The sequence below is a fragment of the Numenius arquata genome, chromosome 15 (assembly GCF_964106895.1).
Source record: "Numenius arquata chromosome 15, bNumArq3.hap1.1, whole genome shotgun sequence".
NCBI classification, from domain to species: Eukaryota; Metazoa; Chordata; class Aves; order Charadriiformes; family Scolopacidae; genus Numenius; species Numenius arquata.
This window is the reverse complement of record NC_133590.1, coordinates 9512360-9537899: the sequence shown is the minus strand read 5'-3', so window position 1 is coordinate 9537899 and position 25540 is coordinate 9512360. Positions and strand designations below refer to the sequence as shown.

The 25540-nt window shown below is 36.2% G+C and overlaps 1 protein-coding gene across 1 annotated transcript in view; it reads right to left on the bottom strand.

Moving 5' to 3' along the window:
- Positions 1-17923: 17923 nt before the first annotated feature.
- ATRNL1 (attractin like 1) overlaps positions 17924-25540 on the bottom strand; it is a 509295-nt gene continuing 501678 nt past the window's right edge. Inside the window, exon 29 of the mRNA XM_074158859.1 lies at positions 17924-18048. Coding sequence (XP_074014960.1) covers positions 17924-18048 — 125 coding nt within the window. The remainder of the gene's footprint in view (positions 18049-25540) is intronic.

Sequence of the window (25540 nt, the reverse complement as noted above, 5' to 3'; positions counted from 1 at the left end):
TTCCTCAGTTCCGGACCTATCTGGCCACTAGACCCAAAGAGCTAACAAGGGTTAGGTAACATGATTGTCTACAGTCATTGGGTGACAGAATTGATGGTTCTTGATGTGCCAGTCCTAAAATCCTAATTTTCCAATCAGTCTTTCTTTGCAGCTCGCTCTGTCTAGAGACTCCTGCAAGACAAATTAGGATTACCTATTTCTTTTTAGACACTATATTCTTTAAACACAGATCTAGCTGTAAAGTGCAACTGAGTAGAAATGAACCCCTGCTCATTTTCTCTTTGGAACTAACTTCTTGTATAAAGAGCTTAGTCTCTAGTTCAGCTAAGCCTTTAATTGTGTGCTTAACTTTAAGTATGTGCTTAATGTCAACGGGACATATGGGTAAGTATGTAACTGTGTGTTTCATTGAATAGAATAAGTTACCTCATACGTTTAAATGTTTTTCTGAACTGAGGCCCTGGCAAATAGAAAAAGAAAAAGCCTTTAATGGGAAATTGAAAAGAAATAGGTTCCTAGTATCTGTTGGTAAAACTAGCATTTTAAGGTTTTTTTCTCCTCGTTAGTATAATTATATCAATAACTCATTTCTGTGCATCTTAGAAGGAGAGATTCCTTTGAAAGTTAATTGAAATGTGGGAGTTTAAACTAAGTAACTGAACTCTTTGCTTTTGAGTGTGTTTGATCAGAATGTCAAAGATATTTGGATAATTATTTCTATTACCTCAGTGCTCAAGACCTTGCCATTAAAATATATATACATATCCTCTCATCGTCACTGCATTTCTAGGATTACTACATTCCTGTACATACTCAGCCAGAAAAATGATTAGGTGAGAATCACACATATCAAAGCTATAAAACCAACATATGCACTCACTAGGAATTCAGGGCTGCTGTGATGGTACCCTGCTGAGATCCTTGCCCCCAGTTTCTATACATTCTTGTTACCTAGAAGTGTTAATAATGGCTCTAAAGCAAGAGGAGAGGTACAAAATGATAAACTCTCTCTTGCTGCTGCTCCTGTTCTTGAATCTGGGAAATTTATCTTCCATGAGTTTCTGTACTTAAGCACTTTCTTTCACAAGTAGTTCAGTCATTGCATTTACCACCATTTGCTCTGGAACAGACGCTACCCTGAATCAACTCAGGTGAGCAGTTTTTGAAAAGCTATACCTGGTAGACAAAAGCAGTCTGCCTTTTGGCAGCTCTCTTTCCTTTTCTGTCCCTGAGCTCATCCTGTAGCAGAATGAAGTGTTACCCTGTAAAAAAGAATAAATGTTACATTCAGGGCGAGTGTTTCTCTTCTCTCTTGCCCCATCCAAATGTGTTCTACTCTTGTCTGTCCTATAGCTATTGCATCATATTCAGCCTCTACTTGTCCTCTAAATCTTGCCAGAATCTACATTTTTGCCTCTTCAACTGAAATTAATGACCACACCTATTCATCCTTCTGACATATCTGTTCTCATTACTTCTTCATCCTTTGACCCTTCCTGGTGTCATTATCATACTAATATCTTTTACCTTGTGTGTCTTCAGCAATGAGAGCAGTTCTTTCGCATGACTTAGTACAGAGCATTACTAGAGAGTCAAACATTTTCTAATGCCTCACTAATATTTTTCTTTATTTCTCTCACATGACGAGCCACAGAAATATAGAGCAGCGATACCAATATTTCAGAAAAATGTCTCATCAAAACTCTTTCATTTAATAGCTATAGTTTTATGTCACAATCTTGGCTACATTTCAGTGTTAAAAAGAGAAAGTCAGTGGCAAGTTAAAAAGGGCAATAAACAAGATGTATCATAAGCAATATGCCAATAGTTATGCCATTACTGCATTCAATTCTTAGTGCTGTACCTTCCCAGTTTGTTACTTCCCTTTGGCATTTTGGGACAGCTTAGACAGTTTACAAAAAGTTATGTCGCTGTTTTTCTGCTTTCCCTTTTAAATTCTGATGCATAATATTTGGGTTGCAGCTATCACTGGAGGTTTCTTATTTCTTTTAAACACTTCTTTTGGAGTTTTAAAATGAATCAAGCACATATTCCTATAGGTCTTTCGTTTTGTAAATATTTTCTTCTTCAAACAAAAATCTGCATTCTGGGTCATATTTGGAGATTTGTAATGTCTCTTTAATGGATTGTAAAACCAAAGGGATTGTTACGATAATCTATTTTAAATTAACTTCTGCTTAAACAATAGTACGTTTTTCAAAAAGATAATCAGAGGGGGAAAATACATTCTAATGCTAGATAAATCGTTCTGGTAATTGATTACCCTCCATTTTAAAACATTGTGTGTTTTATTTTAAGTCTGTATTTGTTTAGCTCCAGCTTCCATCCACTAGACACTGTTACCCTTTTTAGTGATGTATGATATGCCTGAGGGACAGGGTGCCATCCAGAGGGACCTGGACAAGCTCAAGAAGTGGGCCTGTGTGAACTTCATGAGGTTCAACAAGGCCAAGTGCAGGGTCTTGCACCTGGGTCAGGGCAACCCCCAGTATCAATACAGGCTGGGTGATGAAGGGGTGGAGAGCAGCCCTGCCGAGAAGGACCTGGAGGGTACTGGTGGATGAGAAGCCAGACATGAGCCAACAATGTGCTCTCACAGCCCAGGAAGCCAACTGTATCCTGGGCTGCATCAAAACCAGCGTGGCCAGCAGGTCAAGGGAGGTGATTTTGGCCCTGTGCTCCAGGCTGGTGAGACCCCACCTGGAGTGCAGAGTCCAGCTCTGGAATCCTCAGAACAGAAAAGACATGGACCTGTTGGAGCGGATCCAGAGGAGAGCCACGAAAACAACCTGGGGGCTGGAGCACCTCTCCTACGAGGACAGGCTGAGAGAGTTGGGGTTGTTCAGCCTGGAGAAGGCAAGGCTCTGGGGAGACTTTATAGCGGCCTTTCAATACTTAAAGGGGGCTTGTAAGAAAGATGAGAACACACTTTTTAGTAGGGCCTGTTGTGTAGGACAAAGCGTAATGGGTTTTAAACTAAATGAGGGTAAAATCAGGCTAGATACAAGGAAGATTTTTTTTATTCTGAGGGTGGTGAAACACTGGCACAGGTTTCCCAGAGATGTGGTAGATGCCCCATCCCTGGTCAGGTTGGAAGGGAGTCTGAACAACCTGATCTAGTTGAAGATGCCCCTGCTCATTGCAGGGGGATTGGACTAGATGGCCTTTAAAGGTCCCTTCTAACCCAAACTATTCTAGGATTCTATGATTCACACTTCTTCACAATCATAAAGTAGCTATTTTATGTAGATATTGAAGGCTATCAATTCATCTATTAACCTACTCTTATATGAATTAGGTAGATTAATCTTGTTAAATCACATGTTGTTGGAAGTTTTTTCCGCAGGCTCTGCATCATTCTTTTGTTCCTCTGAGTCTTTTCTGTTTTTCAGATTTTTTCTTAATGGATGAAAACAAGATCTGGACAGAGAATGCTAGCAATTATCTCAGTCATACCACGAACTCATCTCCCTCCTGCATGACATTCACTGCTTACCCATTCAGAGCTAATGTTTTTCTCTTAGCCATTATATTGAACAGGGAGCTCATATTCAGACACTACCTATCACAAACTCTAAATCTTCATCAGTACCACTGTATTTCAAGGGTACTTTTCTGCTATTCTGTACGTGTGATTGGAATCCTTTGTTCCCAGGCATATGACTTTGTATTTGAAATGCATATTGTTCAGATGAGCTCACCTTACTGAATGATGCAAAACCAGAATATAGAAATGATCTGCCCTGTCATTATTTACCACTCCACTAATTTTTATGTCATCTGCAATATTTACCAGCAGAGATTTTCTGTTTTCTTCCAGATCATTGCTAAAGAATAACTAGCATTAGGCCAAGAATAGATTACTGCAAATGTCTCCATAGGATGCAGATTTTCAATCACAGCACTTTTGAAATCTATCTACTAAATACGTCTTTCAGTCAAAGCATAAAGGGGTTTGGAATAAGCTCTATATACACTATAAAATGGTAGGGAAAGGTTAAGCTGTTTTAAACAATAAAAATCTAGCTGACCAGGCAATAGATTGGAAGCTATTGTTGCCATCTAATAACATTTTAGACTATCCAGTCATAAAGTTTGAACATCAGCATGGGAATAAATACTAAACCACATTGTGAAACTGAAGAAATCCAGTCTGTTAGAAATAACACAAGACAGTTTCCTCCTTCAGCTGTATTAATCCAACTAGCTTTGTAATAAATATGACAAAACAATATTCAGTAAAAGTACTTTTAATATCCTACATATTGGATAGACAGAGGCATCTGCCCACTTCTTCCCCAAAATACAATCAAAACTTGGAAAGTGCTTTGACTCTGGAAGGGATGCACAGAGGCAGCACTATATATACATTTCTCATCACAGCAATGGCCTAATATATATGGTAGCATCACAATAACCTAATTCTGTCCTTTCTTTTTCTTAGTCAGCACAGTACACAGTAATCTCACATGAGCACGCATCTTGCAAGTTATGTAGGGTTTTGGCAGAACTGTCACTTCCCTTACAATACAATGAATTTTGGGCTTGGATTCATTATTAAAGAAATAGTATTTGTCTAGGATTAGTCAGTCCAAATGCAACACCTTAGGTTTAATTTTTAGTGATTTATCTGGGTCATATATCAGTATAGATAAATAAACAGTTTTGTTGTATATCGCAATCTTGTAGTAGGAGGGATACAATTATTATTGCAATATGGAAATAACTAATAAATCGTGTTCCTTCTGGCTTGGACATGACTATTTAGGAATAACATTCAGCCGAAAATATAATTGTCAAAGGTTTTGTATGGATTTCAAAACTGTTTGCCAAGAAAGTCCTCTATTTCCACTCCTCCAGCCTTTCAGGACCAAGACTCCAGGCTCACCTTATTATTCAAGAAAGTCAAATACTCTAGATTCTTATTGCCTTCAATTTTTGGCACTTTAAATGGACAAATACATATTTTTTCACTTTTTAGCTTTGCAGCAGTTTAGTCAAATAGCCGTGGTTTTTCTTGCTTGTGACTATGATCCTTATGCCACGGTCCAGAAAATTAAATGCATTATCATGTTATTGTCAAAAAGAGAGGTCAAAACTTGTACTTTGTCTTGGTCGTCCACATTGATGTACGGCTCTGTTGTAATAATGCATATTAAAGAGGGGTTGAAGGTCTAAGTCTCTTGACCTTACCACCATAGTTTTATTCAGAAACTCCTGAAGTCTCAACAGGTTAGCTATATGCAATATTTCTTCCCTCTTCTATTTTTACTTGGTGTTACAGGATTCAGTAATCTATATGGTAAAAAGGGAAATACAGCATTTGCAACAGCTCTTTCCTTCCAAAATGTTGTAAATCTGAAGAAAATTAATATCATGAATAAAAACATTTGAAATGTGACTTCAGAGTCAGAGTTTTTAAATATTACAGACTTTCTTACTGCCAATAACACGATGTAGGTATTTAAGTATTCTTCAACTTTACAAGCTTTTACTATGTTAAATATTTTTACTTAAGGCATAATATACGTTTTTAAAAACTCTACCATGTTCAAACCATTTTATAGCCCTGAGCTTCATGGAATTAATAGAGGTTTAAAGGCAATAAGGCTTGTATATTTTATGAAGGGGATGAGCTACCTTGACATGCTCATATTTTGTGTGTACTAGGGTTTCCAGGTGCAAATAGGATTACACAGATGGGGTGGAACTCATAAGAAAACTGAGTTTAGTCACATGAATTGGGTTTTCTAAAAGTGGAAACATGAAATCACCCTTTCATTATCCTTGCATCTGACAAAATATATTATCATATGTTTTTGCTTGAACAGTGTAAAGATCGTTCAAAACAGATACAATTGCAAATCAGGAAAGATCACACTTACGTGGAGCCCTGACAATGTGATCTCATCAAGCTAGAACTTGAAATTGCAAGTGTCACTTCAGATAAGATCAGAGGATGCTTCCTGTCCCAATGATGTGACATTATCAGGTTTGAGACTGTAGCAAAGGCACATGCACAATTTTGTGAACTAACAAGGCAGATTGAGAACACACTGGTTGGCAGGATATTTTAGATCCTGAGATTGCCTTGAGCTGGGCATAATTACAGCTCATTTTTTGCACATGGGAGAGCCATCTTGAAGACGAAAAGAGCAGGGTACTCACTGAAGAAAGAAAAATGTTGATCTTTCAATTAGCATAAGTTCAAGCATCTGAACTGTGTTTCACAGTGTACAGACAGCTTTTGAGTGAAAAAAAGCCATCTTCTATAGAAAACTCTTAAAGAGCTGTGCTTCCATTTGCACAGGAATCGTTTAACATATAGAATTCTACTTTTAGCTGTGGTGTATTTAAGCTTGCTTAAAAAAAAAACAACTATAGAAAATTGAGAATTTGCTGCTATTATATTACATAAAATTCATCCTGAAGATAGGACATTAGGAATTTATTAGCAGGATTTTTCTGTTGTTTTGGACCTCTGAACTACAAAATGAACACAGTTCACAGTTTTAAAGAAAGAAGGGCAAGGTGGCAGGGAGCCATCTGGGCTCTCTGCATAATTTTGGTGGTGTTTAGAGCTTAGTACACAGCACCTCGCCAGGAACTGATTCAGAACTAGAAGTTAGGTACCAGTCCAAATGAGCGGTTGTGCATTAAAAGCAGTAATTGGGAAGATGCTGGAGGTCACATGAGAATTTGCAATCTGAGAATGTTTCTTAACACTAAAACCCTCAAAGCTATTAAACGCCTCACCTTCTGATCTGGAAATTCCTTAGCACCTACAATTTGCCTTTAATTGAACAGGTACCGAGTTAGTGCTTATACAGGAAGATCTACTTTTTGGATTTAAGTGTCCTTCATGGCTTTAAAACTGTCACATGACTGAAGACTCCTGGAAGCCAAGGCTTGGGAGCACCCCCCTCTCTTGAAACTACGGGAATAGAAGATGCACATTGGTACTATTTGCATGGTGGAAGACACGAAGTCTATCATGGTAAAGCAGCTGGAGGAGGCAGAACTGTGAAGTGCTTTTGCTTAATGCTATAAATAAATGTACTTAGGAATAAAACATGATTTTATCAAGCATATACATGGTCTACTCGGAAACCACGTGATTTCAAGTAGCACGAGCTGCAGCATTTGAAATACTAATTCCATGTGCAGAAGAATACAGAATGTCACTTTGCTCAACATATGCATGTAGTGTGATACCAAAATAATTAAAAAATTAGCATTTAAATGGAGAGCATTTTATCCCCCACACAACCAGCATTCTCTTCCAGTGACTCCCCAGCATATTAACACCACAACTATTGACAACTTTCTATGCGATATTTGACAAAACATTAAACTATAATTTTAGTGCATAACTAAGAACCAGTGGTGAATGCTTTTTAATATCATGACTCTCATTCCAGCTCCTCATGTTTGCACAAATGTTCACATCAGCTGGAGGAAAAAAATACCGCACATTCTTCATCTTAACGAACTTTCTTTCATTGATTAACACAGTGTTTTATGAGACCTGAAAGAACGAAGTTAAATGAACAAGAAGTGAAAACTTATGATGGATGTGTCCCTCATAGCATTTAGATCTTTTCCACTTGATTAAAAATTCCTAGTTCCTCTTCACTGAATTGTTTAGTTTTTTAGCAGTCTCTGTCCTGATTAAAACAAATTAGCATCAAAGATCCCCAGCTGAATGAGGAATCATTAATTGAGAAACATGCAATGCTCCTTAATTACCTTAGAACAGTCAGAGAACAAATAATCTTAGGTTTCAAAGGGGTTTGCACGCACTGTGCACCATGGGCTTATTCTTTGTGTCTGCTGGAATAAAAGTAGACTCGCCTATACCATTGAGGGATATCAGTACAAGCCTCAGTAAACACATTGTAGATTGTTTATCTAAAGTGAAAAAAAAAAAAGGCAAGGTAACGGCTGACTGGAAGAGATAGATGTGTCAGTTTATTATGTTGATCATAGCTTTCAATTTGCTTTGCATATGCCAACATTGACTGAGAAAGAATGAAAGCTTTTCATTATTGATACAAATTTAAATACTTCTGGAGCATTTTACTCAGATACACCTAACAAAATGTCAGACACATAGGTACAGAGAGTAACTGTGCAGCTTGAAATAGCAGACAAAAAGGCAACAAACTTTCATAAAACCTGGCTCAAAAGGAATCCAAGGAATATTTGCTATTCCTTGGTTCCTTGTTCTTTGGTACACAGTTCTCACTGCTGTTTTTTAAGCTATGACTCAGATTCCACAGATCAGCATGGTTAGTGCCAGCCTTCATAGGAGAAGGAGTAACTGACTTTTTTAAGGGCACAATATACTTACTAATATGAATATCTTAACATTTGTTTTGCTTCACCAGTTTATAGAAGAAATCCTGCAGAAAAATGTTACTCAATAGCACTGAACGTGTTCCTGGAGCATGGCTGTTATTTACATTGCTTTGGCACTAAGGCTAATCCAGCAAGTGTTGCTAACTTAGAAAGGAGACAGCAAAATTAAATGCGGTGCAGAATTACCTGAGCTAGCTGGGAACAAGCTGGCTTGTACCAGTGCCAGTATCCTGTGCTCTCTCGCTGAGCTAATTAGCTCTGCAGAGCAGTAGGCTATTAGCAGGGTTGCAGTACAGTGCTGATGCAACTATGCCCTTCTGGTACCCAGACTAACTCACCTGGAGTTAGCTGGAGAGATCTGCACCGTAATATCTTACGCTATCTAGGCGCACTCTTACAATCTTTGGCATACAAAACCCTGATGCAATGTAATACAACATATGCAGTCGATACAAAAAGATGATCCCAATACAAACACCACAGTAATAAATTGAAAAAAAGAGTCCCTATACCACAGGAAAGTTTTGGGCTTGCTCCCACTTCCTAGAAAACTGTGCCATTCCTCTGTCATCAATAAATTTTTGCTGACGTACTTCAGACAGGTGGTTCTAAGATCCACTAACAAACCTGATCTAAATGTTACGCTCTGGCCTTTGCACCCTGGCACCTGAAAGAGAAGAATGCCACATCCAGACCCTTATGCTGGTTTGAGTCCATAGCTATGAATTTCTATCTAACCGGACACCTGGAGATTTCAAAGATTTCATTGGGTCTCATTCTTCTCCTAGATAACTACAGATGGTATGCACTCATACAGCAAAACCCCCTTTTAGCTACAGTCTATTTAAAACTAGAAAGAAAAGTCAGAAAAATACTCAAGCCCCTGGAGGACATTGCTCCCTGTGTAGAAAGCTATCATATATATTTGCAAACAAAAACACAGACCTTGAGACAAACTAATACTTCTATAGATGAGGCACACATATAAATATGTGTGTGTGTGAGCACAAATGCACTATTTGGGGTAAATATGAGTTAGATTAGCACTTTTTTTGTCTCTCCTCCTCTGAAACAGAGCTTCACCTGTGTATCACACTCCTAACAACCAAGTGAGAAATCAGAAAGCAAAATGTCATGTTGTTTACTGGTTTTAAGTTTTACTTATCTAGAGTTTACTGATGCCAGTTTCGTTGTTGTTGAAATAATAGTCTGTATGGGTACAGCTACTGATGCCCTTCCTGTTGGCCTTCATTTTTAGAGTCTATAAACCAAACAAGTTGATCTTCCCAGACAGCGAAACTACTGCTTGCACATTGCACTGTCACATGAACACAAATAAAGAAACCTTTGCAATTGTATATTGTTTGCCATCAAAGCAAGGTTTTGCAAAGCAGGCAAAAGCCAACCAAGCTTCAAAGCACTCCTTGTGGGTTGGTAATTTTTATAACAAAGGCAGTTTGTTGTAACAGAAGGTTGAGCAAAGACAAGGTAAATCACAAGTTCTGAATGCTTCAATTTTGAGCTACCATTGAGCCATACAATTTTAAAGGCCCCTTTTGAAAAGTTGATTCGTTTATAAAATAAACTAAATAACAACATGAAGTCTACCATTAGCAGTATCAGTGGCTCAGTGGTGAAGAGACCATAAAGCCATATGTTTTCCTTTGGATGAGTCTGGCAGAGGTACAGTGGGAGGCAAACTGGATAAAATGGCAGTCAGGCTATGTAAGACAAGAACATCTATATAGCAATATGATTAATTCACTTAAAATACTTAAATTTCTCAAGTATTCTCCCTCACTCTGCAAGTATTTTGCAATACAACTGCTAGACCTGCAGTACTACAGAAATTAGGCAATGGTTTAGCACACCTGCTCTGGCTGGAGTTGCCTGGATCTTGACATAACAGAATACCTCGGATACGTGTGTGACTCCAAAAGCTCTGCTGACTTTAAAAACCTGGGCAGGATAAAGGATTGGGCTCATATTATAGTAATATTGCTTGGATTTGAAGGCCTTTTCTTCACAAAGAAGCAAAAAATCTTAGAAAACACATAAATAAGTCTTGGGAAAGCAGATAAAATGGCAGAGCTCTAAGGAAAGGATGGAAACCAGGGACACAGAATGTTTTGAGCGTATATAGTGCAAGAGAAGCAAAAATGCAGGGTGAGGGAACGGGAACAACTGTCTGGATATCAAAACTTTAAGGGCCTATACAGGAGGCAGCTTTGTCCTATCTGAGTCAGGTTAAACACACATGCTCCAAACAAAACTTACAAGTTCTGAGGGGTTGGGTAACCACTGAGTAGCAGCTAAGGACAAGTTTGAAGCTTTGAAGGATTTCTATATGAAGTGCACAGATGATGCTGACACTAAGTGTAAGATGATCATACATACAGTAGGAGAACTGCTGAAGAAGCCAACAGCAAATTTCCAAGAGCAAAGATAAAAGAATTTGGAAAGGAATCAGGATCACCATGCGGCTGGATTGGTTTCACGAAAAGACTGAATCAAAAGAAAATACCAAGAGAGAAAGCCAACGCAAAAGACAATATTTGAATGGCATGGTGGAGAGAATGGAGCAGAAGAGGAACGTTAATGCCTGAGAAGGCAGAATCTATGTCTGGAGGAAAGGGTATAATTTTCTTGCAAATCTGCCAAAAAATGAAAATCTTTTCAAAGATTTCAAAGAAGGAAGTTACAGAGGGATGGACCGGAGTTGTTCGTGGAGCTCAGTTCTGAAAAGATCCAAAAAACAATTACAACCCTTTGGGAAGAGCTCGGTACCATGTGTTGACAGGGTTGCTATTAAATTATTAAAATCAGGAGGAGGTAAATGAAGCCAAAGGCTGTACAGAGTAATTCTGTTGTTTTCAGATATCTGAAAAAGTTTCAGAGCAATGAAAGGTGGTTTTCATAAATGAAATGTAAAAGCTAGTGTAGAGTCTTTTTCTTAAATCTATAAAGCTCTCTCAGAAGGCTTTACGTTTTTGGTTTTTTTGGTTGTTTGGTTTTTTTTTTTTAACTTTTTTGTTTGTTTGTTTTAAATAAAGCAGGAACAGTTCAATAACACCCATGAGGATTCTGGAAAAGAGTGCTACCAAAATTAAATATTTTCATGAGATATTTGACAACATATAACACTATAATCAGAATGAATACGCAGACTTATAGATTTTAAGAAACCTTATGATGGTATATCATGGCCTTTGAGCTACATTTGAAGAACTTATAAATTCATAAAACATTTTAAAAAGGCATAGACACTATTTTTAATGGAGAAGATGGAGCATGAAGAGAGTGTAAAATTTCTGGCCCATTTACTATAAATGAAGGATTAAGGCATGGAAATGCATTATCCACGATATTCTTCAACATGGTTAAAACAGTACAATCACTGACATTTTCAGACTACAATGAACATCAAAATAGTGGAGCACCTTTGGGATCCTACGGCCTGGGCAATTGTGAATGAAGCAGAAGGTATTGTACAAAGAATGGCTACTTGAGGAAGAAAAACAAAGAACAAATAAAATCAGATATCTGAGAAGCCTGACTAATCAAAGATATCAGTAAATTGAGTAGATTAGTAAAATGATTTACCAACAATGGGGAAATTACCTTGATATGAGAAATTGAGAGCAAATTCTGTGACCGCTATTGTCTGAAACGCACAGAGTATGAATTATTTAATATCTGCCAACAAGTGTTTATTTTAGTTTCCTTTTTTTTTTTTTTTTTTAATTATGTCACAGGTTGCGGTAGAGAAAACTGCAACATCTAGCACTATTAAATAAATCTGATACTAAATGACTTAGCTAAAATATACTTAGCACTCATACAGTGACTGTTATTTTTAGACCACTAAAGAGCTCTGAGCACTCTCTAAACATTAATTAATTAATCTTCAATATTCCCATGTCATTAGTAAGGTTAATTTCATCATTCCTAAGTATTCAGTTAGGAAACCTGAAGCAGAAAAATGATTTGCCATGTTCCAGCCATCTATTTAGAAGCAGAAACAAAATTACCTGTGTTAATACATTGAGAAAGATTTTTACATTGGGAAAGATTTTTATATCTAACAATCTGGCTCTTTGTGCTTTGGGGAGAGGGGAAGAGGACAATTGCAGGAATATTAACGAATTTCTAAGAGAAAACGTTAGGATACAGACAATTTTTGGTATTCTGTCATAAGAACATCCATACTGGTTAACCTAAACATTATGTTCCAAAACTGTGTTTATTTTTTCTCAAGTATATGTTATAACTGAATATTGTAAAAGAGCTTTAGGATTTCATATGAAGTAATTGGTCCTTCACATTAACCACTAAAAATCAGGTCATAACAATAACTTTTGATAAATACTGACCTGGAAAGGAATGATAAAAAGACAGACCTTCAGAAGAATAAAATGTTTAAGATAACTTCTAGGCCTGGAAGTATATTGAAAGAGCTCCATCCTATTCTTTTCTTGCTTCTTGTCTTATAAAAGGTCTTTCACAAAAAAACATTTGTTCAAATTGGAAAATAACATAGCTAAGCATTGTTTTGAAGATAACATGGAAAGCTAAACGGTTATTTTTAAATGAGTAACAATTCTCTCAAATTACAAATTCATATGAGTTTTCTGTATTATTTACTGACCTTAACATGTAAAAATACAGTAAAAAATAAAGGCTAGAAAAGGATGGAAGACACTTGCCTCACTTAGTCTCAGACATGCTAGTCTGATAGGCAATTGATAAATTTGATTGATAAAATTGATAAAAATACTGATAGGCAATTGATAATAATTGCTAACAACTGATAATCAATAACATTGTCTACACAGTATTTCAAACAGACTTCTATATTCTCAAGGACAAATACATTTAAGATTATATTTCTGTAGAAATAACTATTAGTATACACATAAATAGTCACTGATTCAGTTAAAGTCTTCATACTATTCTATATAATATGTGAGGAAGCTGAGAAAATGTTCTGATTTATATCAGCCATGAAACCAATTATATAATTACATACATAGAGATATACATACCCAAACACACATATTCTTCCTGACATGGTTTGTGTCTTTTTCTCTCTGTTCATCAGTCCCACCCTTGTTTTCTTACTTTAGAAAGAGGAAATTTTTAGCATATCAAGAGGCGTAAAGAGATGTTTTCTACCAAAACATGATTGAGCTTTGACTTACATGACAAGGAAGTACCAATGACAGAAATCCTGGGGTAACAACCCTTTCAGCTTCACAATATATTTCAGAAGGTCACTAGAGTTTCAACAAGATGATGATTTTTTACACCAGAAATATCTGTAGCCATAGAAATAACTACATGTGACCAAATATGCAGTCATATAAAAATATAAGCATTCATTTTGAAAGTAAAACAGCATTAAATAAGGAAAAGCTGAAACAACATATGGCCCTGATTGATACAAGCCCAGGTTCTGCAAGGCCTGCTTTTGCCAGCTCTGTTCTTCTTCGTTAGCATTTAACAAGTACACCTGAAGACAACATGGGAAATTCTGGCCACCTGTAGACAACAGTAGTTTTGCTATTATTTGCTACAAGTACCTAAAATAGCCTCAGGGATTTCATACTTTAGAGATAATCTGAAATAAGTATCAGTGAAGTACAGCTTTTCAGGCAATGCTGCACTTTAGAAATTGAAAAAATAGATTTAATTTATTTAATTTTTTCTGGTAATGTCAAGCACTCTGGATAGGACAACTTTGCTTAAAAGAAGAGAGAGATTGTTAATTACTTTTTAACAGAGACTTTTCCTTTATTGTCAAGAAACCTTTCAGATGCTTTTTAAAAAACTGGTAATGAAATTAGACACATAATGATTTTATAATTTAGATGAATACTATGAAAGTTATTATGCATAAAGACTGAACATCTGTTAAAGTGATCCCAAACTAAAATTCTTACCATCAGGATTCCAGCTCTCTAGATTAGATTATTTAGAAAATAATTATTGCTGCAGATTTTATAGATAACAAATTCCACGTCCCAATCTGAATTTCTCCAAATGTTTTTGATTTGGGAAGATGGGAGGGGCTCTAACTATAAAGAGACCAGTCAGCTATGAACATTTTCAAATCAGATGATTTGAATGTTCCTAATTAATATCTTCATGCCTTAACCTATCTAAAATTTGGCCTTTTGTTAGATATGATTGTAATAGTGGCAACAGAGAGATAACCAATTTTTATATAGGTAAATTAGCATTTCATTACATTTCATAGGAATGTAATGAATGGGAGAAAGTATTAAAAAGTGTTATTTTTATGTATACAAATTTGACTCAAGTAGTTTCAGGACTTTATATAAATATACAAGCACAGAGAGGAACTGAAGGACTGGTGAACCCATGCTGCCATGGACAGTCCATCTCACGTTTTGAATAGTAATTCAGGGCTGCTGAATTTCCCTCCACAGACTGAGGGGGTGGAGGTGGAATCCCGACAATCAGAACTTCACTGGGGCTTACTTTCCAGAACAGCGCTTATTTGTTTATTTTTCAACCAACATAAATCACATTAGGGGTAATGCAGGCCATTCAACATTTTCTGACTCTCAGAAAGAGTTGAAAAGTTAAACTAGAGAACAGACTTTTTTAAAAATTGGCTTTTTCATGAAGCAATTATAATATGACAGTTGATAAAACATTTTATCTGATGTACGGCGGTCACTATTAAAAAGTTTGCACTTGCCAACAACTAACAAAAGGTAGTTATCAGTCATATTATGTTATTTTTGTACCTTTAAAATAGAAAGCTGTAGTAGTTGGTCTGCAACTTTGGTTTGAGATGTATTGGCAAACTTCTGGTATTTAAGTGTGGCCACTATATAAGTATTTATATATTTTATTATTATTATTATATGTCTTAACTAATTTGCATGCAATCAGGGACCCTGGGAGAAGAAAGATACTTTAGGGAAAAACATTCTCAGAGTGAATGAAAACGCTGAATGATCCCATGACTAACATGCTTTTCTCGTACAATTAAAACAACATTTTAAACTGTTAACACAATAAAATGGCTGATACCTATTTGCCCATCTTCAGTGTCGCCATAAGATATTTGAACCCCTTTAAAACTCATACCTGCTTTTCAAGTAATCGTCAAACTCTGATTGAGATACGGAAGAATGTAATCCTTTACATGTGAGTACAGTCAAAACAGCTCTACCGGACTACATGGTCTTTCTGTGTACAGGGTTTTCAGTACATTCACAAAACACACACCGTATATTTCTTATGTGAAATGTTTAGGTTGAGGATAATACAGAGTTTGGAATATATTCCAGACAAGTGGTTCTTTTCTTTTCATAAGTGTATGCATCATACAAGCCAGTTCCATTGGTTTATATTCAACTGATCAACTTTAAAACTGACAGAAAGGGTTGTTTTCAAAAGATTATTTTTTTCACTATGCTAAGTAGCACTGATTGAAAGTTCCCAACAGAAGCTTTAAAAAGGAATTTTTTAAGTTTTAAGATATAAGAGACTGAGGTCAGAATAGGCAATAAAAGTCACAAGATTGTGATGGCATTATTTTAGGATAATAGTCTTATTTTAAGATATGAAAATACTGAAACAATCATGCCAGCATAAGAAATAATTATACCATAATTCATAAGTGCATAATTTATCAAAACAATAAAGCAGTCATGGTTAGACGCAACCTAATATACCTGTATAAGATATAACTACATACTGTACAATCGTTCCTTTTTATAGTTATTTTTACATTTAGTCCTCATCCAAATTAAGCTGAGTACTTCTATGTATGAATGGCGTTACGAAATAAACACAACTCACAACAGGGCTTTATTACCGCTACTGCACCACCATGGCATGCAAGTAACTATGTAGTCAACTATAAACAGTAAAATGTCATCATCTTCCGGAAATAAAAAGAACATGAAAAATACAGATATAGTAGTAAACATCAATTATCTTTTTATATCTTTCATATTTACCAAAGGTCTATTGTTACATGAGGCATTTATACCTCTGTATCACTCTCCTGTACTAGTATGGTGGCAAATTTGGAGTTGAGAAACTATACTTTCAACAAGCTTGTACAAGACTACTAGTTTCATATTACACTGCTGTCAACATGTAATGTGTAAATGAGAACATGACACATCTGCTACCTACCCCTTAGCGTTCTCTTACTCTTTTGTAGATTCATGAATTTTGAGTAAATAAAAAGACTGAGGGCCATTAAAGCTGCTTGCTAGGTTATCTGTTGTGGTGACTAAAAGACTAATGTCCCCCCAAAAAGACTAATGTCCATCCTCTAGATAGTAAACTCTTTCATCTGCTTTTTGTTGCTGGGTACTGATTGTGTGAGGTTCCATACTGGATGTCGGATTTGAGAACCACTGTTGGAAGCAACTTGGATTTCGAAATATTTATTTATTTAATTTTTGTTATGCAGGGTAATTCCTTAATTGGCTTGAAAGTGAGGATGAGATTAAATTCTCCAGCTGGGAGAACAAAAAGCATTCATACTTTATTATAAAAACAAGGGTCAAAGTGCTGACTGGGATTCATTTCCCCTGCTTGGAGGTCAGGACAATATATAAATACTACCAAATTTCAATATTGAAATGGGAGCAGTAGAAAAACAGCAAGTTAAACTCTCCTTAGACTTGTAAACTTGGAGACTATTTTGGGAAAAAAAAAGCAAACTTTGTTCCAGAAGAAACTTTTCCATGCTCAATTAATTTTGCTAATCAGTTAGCTGGCATGGAGGACTCACATGCGTTCTTTGTAAAACATACCATTCAGAATTCAGAATAGACTCTTAGGTATAGAAACATGAAAGCCCACCCATCACTCTGCTGCAGCCCAGATTATGTTTCTGAGGCTTTTGCAAGGTAAAGAAAATAATCATGAAATGCTCAAATCAAGTTTGTTTATGGAATTAATCTTTCAAATATTACATGTGGTGTTCTCAGGTTATACCTACACTAAATTCACACACTGCCTACCTGTTTCAGGCAACGATAAAAGAACACCTAAATCCAAATGATCCTCTTTAGTTTCTGCTTGCTGGAAAGAAATCTTAATGCTGATTACAAGGAAAGAAGTGTACAATTCTCATTGTTACATTAAGCTATACAAAAATGTCCTTTAGTTTCCTGGAATTTGCTTAGTTTTCAATTATACAATTTCCTTCTACATTACAAAACAATGTACAGGTTTTCCTAGTTCTGTTCAAGGATTTTCCCTGCTCTGATATGTTCAGGATTAAGAATACAGGTATTTTATTTCATATTTTGTTGATAACAGAATCCACTCTTTTTATTAAAGCTCATCAAACATACTCATACCTACCAGAAGTTTGTTCTGCTTTGGGGTATAGCAGGCTGTGTGACTACAACAGAGCACAGTACCTCATATGTTCATTCATAGATTTGCCTCCATAAAACCTGAGGCTGTAGTATAGCTTTCAATGGAAGCCATTTAAAAAGAAAACATTACAGAATATACAATAGTAGTTTTTGAATTCTCAGACACAAGTTCCTTGACGTGTTGAAAGATGATGTTTTCGATTTCTGACTCCTGTACTCTTATCTTTACAGTCCGCAGGCTTCTGTTGTGAAATGTCTATCAGTGCACTTGCAATTGCAAGACCTGTAAGATAAATAAAGGAAAAGCAAAAATTAATGCCCAGCTTTCCTGAGAAGAGTTCCAGAGCGGTGTGATGGTTCCTTTCATGACAAGTTTTTGTACTTTCCCAGAAGTGATCAGCTTCATTTCAGAGTTAGATAACAAGTTCTTACTTTCTAAAATGCTACCTGGTAACAGTGAAGAAGCACAGAAAGAAAAAAGTGCAGTTAAGATACTAGGCTGGAAATCAGGAGAACTGAGTTCCATCTAAGTCTCCTATTGATTTGTTGTGTGATCTGAACATCACCTCTCTCTTATCACTATTTTCTTGGTTGTGTGGACCAGCAGCTCTCTGACATGGATTTTCTCATATTAAATGTTTGTGCATTGCATTTAGAAATGGAAGAAACTATCAAATCAGAAAATAACGGAAACCACAGTTAAGACAAGATTGTACCCCTGAATATTTCCCTTTGCAATATATACGCCTTCCTAATTTGGAAATATTCAGAGGTTAGTATTTACTATGAAAAGAAAAATATGAAAATATCTTTCCAGAACGCATGTATTTGTGAACAGAGAGCGAACCGTGATGGTGGTGACCTGGATAAACTCTAAATGTTATCAACTCACCAAAACTCTTCTTTTTCAGATTCTGGTTAAGCTGTTGGTATTTCATGACCTGTTATAATCTTAACAGGGTATTACAGAGGGCATGGACAAGCATGCTTAGGAAATTAGTAGTTCAAGAATTTACTCTTCCATTTGTTTGTTACTGCATACTTGCTAGAAATTGCTGACTTTCGCTGGAATGCTGTCATTGACAGTACACTTAATACATGGTAGTTTTGAATTTTTAAATTCACACAGGCAAAGTTGCAATGAAATGGATTAGGAGTATTCACATCATTCATGTGTTCTACTCCACTATGGCTGCTATAAACCCATGACATATCTATATGTATCCATGATGTAGGCAAAGATGGTGCTGGTTCTCCATACTGCCCAATCCATCTCAATCTCTAACCAATAACAGTACTACTCCACAAGGAAACCTTTGAAAATAGTTTTCGCCATGTTTAACAGGCAGTCTCTATTTTTTAACTCAGGCCAATATCAAACTCAAGTTACCTATTACAGAATCCAATTTTGGCAATATTTTTCATGCATTCCCTCATTATAACACTTATCTACTAAAAAACTGTGCAAAAAAATATTTTTCACTTACAAGTGTTTCTAAAGACTTCTTTTTTAATATATGATACACTGTCAGATTTGGTTCAGGTTTACAGTATCCTGAAAAAAATCTATGCTAGTGCACACTGTAACACTACCTTTCTTAATTCACAAAATGTTGCAAGAATCAATTTATGTGCATACAGCTTTTTGAAAATACTCCACACTATACTGTAAAACGTTAAGTACAATTATCATTGCTGCATTCAGGATATGTAAGAGCCAAGATTAATTAAGTCATTTTTCTCACATACACATACATTACCTGACATGAGCTAGCGATGCCTTAAATTGGACTTTGATAAATTGAATTTTTTAAATCTTTGAGGCACCTTTAAGTACCAGCAGTATCCGGTATTAGCAAATTCAATGATAAAACTTAAATAACACTTTGATAGTTGCTTCCATGTGATCCTGTCTTTAACAGCTAGGCTTAGGGAGTATGCTAAATGGAATGATTATTATATAGGAAAAGAGGCTTTCCATTTTTTATAAGCTATTTTAATATATAGTTGGATGCATTCAGTTTACATAACAATTATCAGAAAGGAAGAAACATTTCCTTCAAATTTAATGCTGCATACTGGGATATACTGGCATGCTGTTAGAGTTCCATTAAATCGGGTCACTCTAGAAGATCATTTTTCAAAACGTCACACAAATCATCTGATGAAATTCATTTATTATGTTCTCTACGCCCAGCATAGTTCCTTGTTATCAAAGCAATACAATTAACTGGGGGAACAATTCATTATTTCAGACTGGCAGTCTAAAGGAATTTCATTTACCAAGTCAAGCTGATGCACAGACACTGCAAGCAAGCAGAATTTACATCAAAATACAACAGAAGATTTTATAAAAATGCTGTGGCTTAAATATTCATTAACACACATATCCCAACAAAACATTCCCTTTATTTTACAGTTTTGTATCTAAACAACAAATGTGAATACATTTATAGTCATTCAAGTTGGAAGTGTAAATAGTATGATGTTCTAGATCTGTTACCTCAGTTTATAAGTTATTTCATTTACCCATCTTCACTGGATGCTGCCATTTAAATATCCTACCTACCATCCAAACTGGTATTTCCCAAACCAGTACACGGTCTCTCGTTGCTTCTGACTCTTGTGTAAGGTGGCAGAAAGGAACAGTGGCATCAGTAAGTGTCCCACATGGACAACCAATGGGTCACCTCTAATAGTCTAATTTCTGGAAATTCAAACCTAGGTGCACAAATGGACCTATTTTTAAGTTTAGTTTGTTTTTCTACTAAATGTTATAGAAATAACCTGACCTAGTTCTATGCAGCTAAAACAATCTCTAGCTTGTTTTAAGGATATGTATGGAAAGATCATTAAGAAGTGATCCCAGTCAAACACATAAGTGGAAAGTATGTTTTTGTAAGAGATAATTGCATCCACAATGAGAAAAATACCAGATAAAGCAATATGAACTTGGTTATCTTGAGCAGAACTATTGTCTTTCCTAATGGAAGTTAAATGGTAATAGTTTATTCTCAGGAAGTAAGTGTCTAATCATAAAATTACTGGTGTGTGAATTTTTTGTCATTTTTTTTAAACAATTATGCAAAACAATTAATAAGTACAAGAATAAAATATAGCACATCAAATAAGATTGCCTTGAAAAGTGCATTCCCAATTTATACACAAACAGCACTTTAATTCTGCATTTGAACAAAAGCATCTGAAAAAGTCATTCATTTTGAGATGCACTCCTCCCTGTCTCTGTAAAAACAGGCAGTACTATATATTTTAATTTTGCAGCAAAACAGCTTCATTAGGCGTGAAAGGTTAATTGCAGGTTTAAGTGCAGTTCAGGGAACAGTGCGCGGGTCTGTAGTGAATAGCACAGTCTGCTACAGGAAGGCTGAGCGCTATAAACTGTTTGCCCTGCTGAAATGTTTTACTACCTCATTTACTAACTGTCTTCTTTTACGGCTTGTATTTGTAGTTCTTCTAAACCTTTAATAGCTACAGTTTTATTTCACTGTAATCAGATTTAAATGGAAATACCCATGCTGGGATGTTTAAACATTTTCCTCTGATTGTGTACAGCTACATTTGAACTGATGCAAGGCTACACTATCTCTGAAAGTAGAAAAAAAAAACCCAACATTGAAAAAGTTAGTCTTACCCATTGCTGTGCATATTTAAAACCTTTTCTCCTCCTCTATTGTTCATTTTAATGAGAAATGCATTGGGTTCTTACTATCCCCTTTGTTAAAAGCAAGGGAACAAAGAATGACCTCAGATTCGTGGTTAGGCAGGTAACTGGAAATGTTTTTTTCAATTTAAATATTTATTACTCAGAGATAACATTTCGATAGATGTCTTCATTTGATTACATTCTACATATTTTCATTGTTATGCAGAATCAGATTATTCAGAAAGCTGAAGACAGTAAAATAACTACAACTCAGATAGATCAATTGGATTTGTTTGATACCTTAACCAAAATTATAGTCATTGCTTAAGGTGACCTTAAGCAATGAAAATAAAATGACAGCTGCCATACAGAGAGATTTAAATGGAAAAGACTGGGTAAATGCTGTATTATTAAAGTAAGAGCTTCACCCTTCAGCACCCTGCAGCCTTTTTGTTACTTTCATTTGTTGATTCTTTAAAGACGTGCTACTGTACATCCCCACCTAATAGTGGACAGAGTTCTTTTATCATAAAGGATCTGTTATTCAAAGTCTTTCCATTGTAGAAGATGCAATGCCCACGGATATCTCTAGAAATGGATCGAAGCAGTTTGAGGACATACTGAGTAAGTGATGAGAATTACAGCCCCTAGTGCCTCATGAAGACGACCACAGCACACAGTAAAGCCAGTGAAGACAATTTCATGTTCATCAATGAAACTACCAGTTATTATGTAGGGAATTTTAATGAGTTCTGTCATTTATCATTATTTCAAGTCTATAAAGAACTATTTTGTAAATACACAATGTATATTATGTACGTATAAATGACATTTATATATAAAACTGCCTTGTTAATAATGCAGTTTTGTATTATCCATTTCTTAATTTGATGAAGCCGATCACATTCACCATAACCTTTATGGATGCACACCAGGACTGCATACATTAATTCTTCATAGGAAATATGTATGTTAGCTATAGTGTCTATTACAGCAGAAGAACATAACTTTCAAGAGGGTTCATACTAAGCAAGTGTTTCTGAGTATCTACTGAAAAAAATCTCTCACTTTCTATGAGACATTGTGCTAGGAATATTCTTATTCAGTTTTGTTGTTTGGTAACATTTTCAAGATTGTCTGGTACTTCCTATACTTTTCCGGTTTTTGCAGGAACTTTCTCCAAGTGGACTAATTCATGATTCATTTTCATGGCTGAAAAGGCCAGAATGTGGTTCGTGGTACAGCATTCTGTGGTATAGATCAAGTCATGTCAGGAGGTATCCAAAAGGCAAATAAAACAGAACGAGAACAATTTTGGATTCAAAAGCATGATCCACAAAACCTCCTAACCATGTACAAATCTGATACTCAAGTGCCTACTTTCCAGGAGAAAAATTAAGAGTCATCTGAAGTTCAAGAGTGTACACGGCCAGAGGAACCACTGTATCTTACAACAGAGCTAAGTTCATTTTGAAGTCAGAAAATAGTCAAATCCTTCATGTGTATTTGAGGGTCCTGATCTGGCAGGTTTGCCTAGACAATATCCAGAGATCACGGACTTAGTCACAGAGAAAAACAATCATAAGCAACTGCCAAGAAGAATAAGTATCTTCATAACCTGTCATATTGAATGCTTTTTTTATTTGAATTAGATTTTTTTAAAGAGGACAAGCTGACAGCACCTCAAAATCACAATGTCTTTTTATGTGCTTCTCTTCCTGTTTGGTGCGTGGATGTATATTTTAAGTTGACACCATACTATGAGAAAGATGTATTAAAAAAACCTAAACTAACTAGGAAACTACTTTGGGCAAGTAACCCCATCATTTTTTTTTCAGTGATAATTTTTGCTAGATGGGAAGACAGCCAAGACTCCAGGAGGTATGTTTTCCTTTTCTTATGCATATAACTTAATTAAATAAGTAAAATATGAGACAGAGCTTAAACTGTAACAATAATAAACTAAATAATGATAATGTGGAATTAAATAGCCACACACTAGTAGAGAGGAGATGTCATGCTCTTTTGTATTATACCCTTGGTATTTAGAAATAACAGCTATCTATATGGGTCTAAGAAACTCTTATTCCCAGAATAGACTTATAAATTACTTGCTGTCAGTTTGTGGGAAATGCAGACTATACAATAAAGGATCTTTTACGAAATGTTCAGCCTTTCCAAATTTTTATCATTTTGAAAAGGAAATGGCCCTACATATTTGTGTGAAATATTTGTGCTCCAAGGGGCCAGTACTGATTTTTTTTTTGTATATGGTCAGGCAGTTTCCCCTTCCCCTTCAGTGTGAGATATCTGTAGTTTAGTCTGTAATCCAGGTCTGTACAACATCTGGTGCCTTTAAACTATCCAGCCCGCCAGTGGCTAAGAGATAGCATGGGCTGTTTGGTCTCTGTGGCTACGGACAGGCAGGGATTGACTATGCACTTTGGGATAGCTCTTGTCCATTCAACAGGGCAAACAAACACTATACTGACAAAGGGGACCTACTGAGGAGCTGGAGATACTATGGTAGTGGGATTGGTGTCGTCCAATGTTGATTAACTGAACGTTTTTTCTCCCACCTTCTTTTCTCAACTCAAGCCCTCCTGGAACACAAGAATCATAGAATCGTTTAGGTTGGAAAAGACCCTTAAGATTATTGAGCTCAACCATTAACCTAACACTACCAAATCCACCACTAAACCATGTCCCTAAGTACCACATCTACACATCTTTTAAATACCTTCAGGGATGGTGACTCCAACAGTTTCCTGGCAGCCTGTTCCAATGTTTGACAACCCTTTCAGTGAAGAATTTTTTCCTAATATCCAATCTAAACCTCCTCTGGTGCAACTTGAAGCCATTTCCTTTTGTCCTATCACTTGTTACTTGGGAGAAGAGACCGTCACCCACCTCGCTACAACCTCCTTTCAGGTAGTTGTAGAGAGTGGTAAGGCCTCCCCTCAGCCTCCTTTTCTCCAGGCTGAACAACGCCAGGTCCCTCAGCCGCTCCTTCACTGATTACTTTTAAAAGGAGCTAATATGAGATTATTGCATTTAGCTGGACTGTATCGTCAGACACGTACACCAATCCAACCTGAGCACCTTGCCCAAGGAAGGCAGAACAGATGGAAGTAGAAATGGGCTTACTTAATACATGGGAGAGGAAGACTGAGATAATGGCTGATCTGACCTGGGAGAGGACCTCTCATCTGAAACTGTGTAAGAGATGATGGGTGGGGAACGTGTCATGACAGGGCTTGAAGATGAATAACTGTATTTTATGCAACAGAAAAAGGGAGTGCATGGAGCTACTAAAAATTATATTTGTGACTAAAAAAATAGTCAAGAAAAAGATCTGAAATAGATGTGGTTAAGACAGCTGTTGTTCAATGTGGCAGTAGTTCAGAAGTAGGCTGCAGAGATCCCAGGCAAGGCCTTTTGTTTTGGTGATGCAGAGGGAAGATGGTGTTTTGGAGAGGCTGCAGCAGCAGAATTCAGCAAGACTATGCACTCTGGTGGCAAGGAAACAAAGAAATGACAGTCAAAGAATATTTGGGCAAGCATAATGGTGTCATTAATGCAGACTCAAGGGAAAACAGTGGAATAGAAACTAATATGAAGAAATGTAAAACATTGTGGGAATGAAAAGTAAACTATATGAAAATGGTCTGTTTTATCTCCGACACATGACTTTGTCAAAAACTGTTTAAATTTGAAGAGTAAAGCACACCTTAATTTATGATGGTTAAACAACATTACTAGGTATATTATCTGTTTCTTAGACCCTATTTCTTGCAGCTTCATGGTAAAGTTTGTGACAGATTTGTCCAGTGATATTAAGAATATGACTGGCTCTACAGACTGAAAAAAAATAATAAAAAAGGAATTTTAGTTGACTGTTGAGCCTGAAGATAAATAATTCTTCTCAAAAACCTCTTATTGACTCACTTTAGATACTACAATTGGCTTGGGGAATGGTTACATTTAGACCGGTTTAGTAATAGTTCCTAAAGCTGCAATACTTATCAGTATTAAATTTCAATTAATAAAGCAGGCATCACATTTAGTCAGGAAATATAGTCTTCTCACAAACTATCAAAGCTAAGAGAAT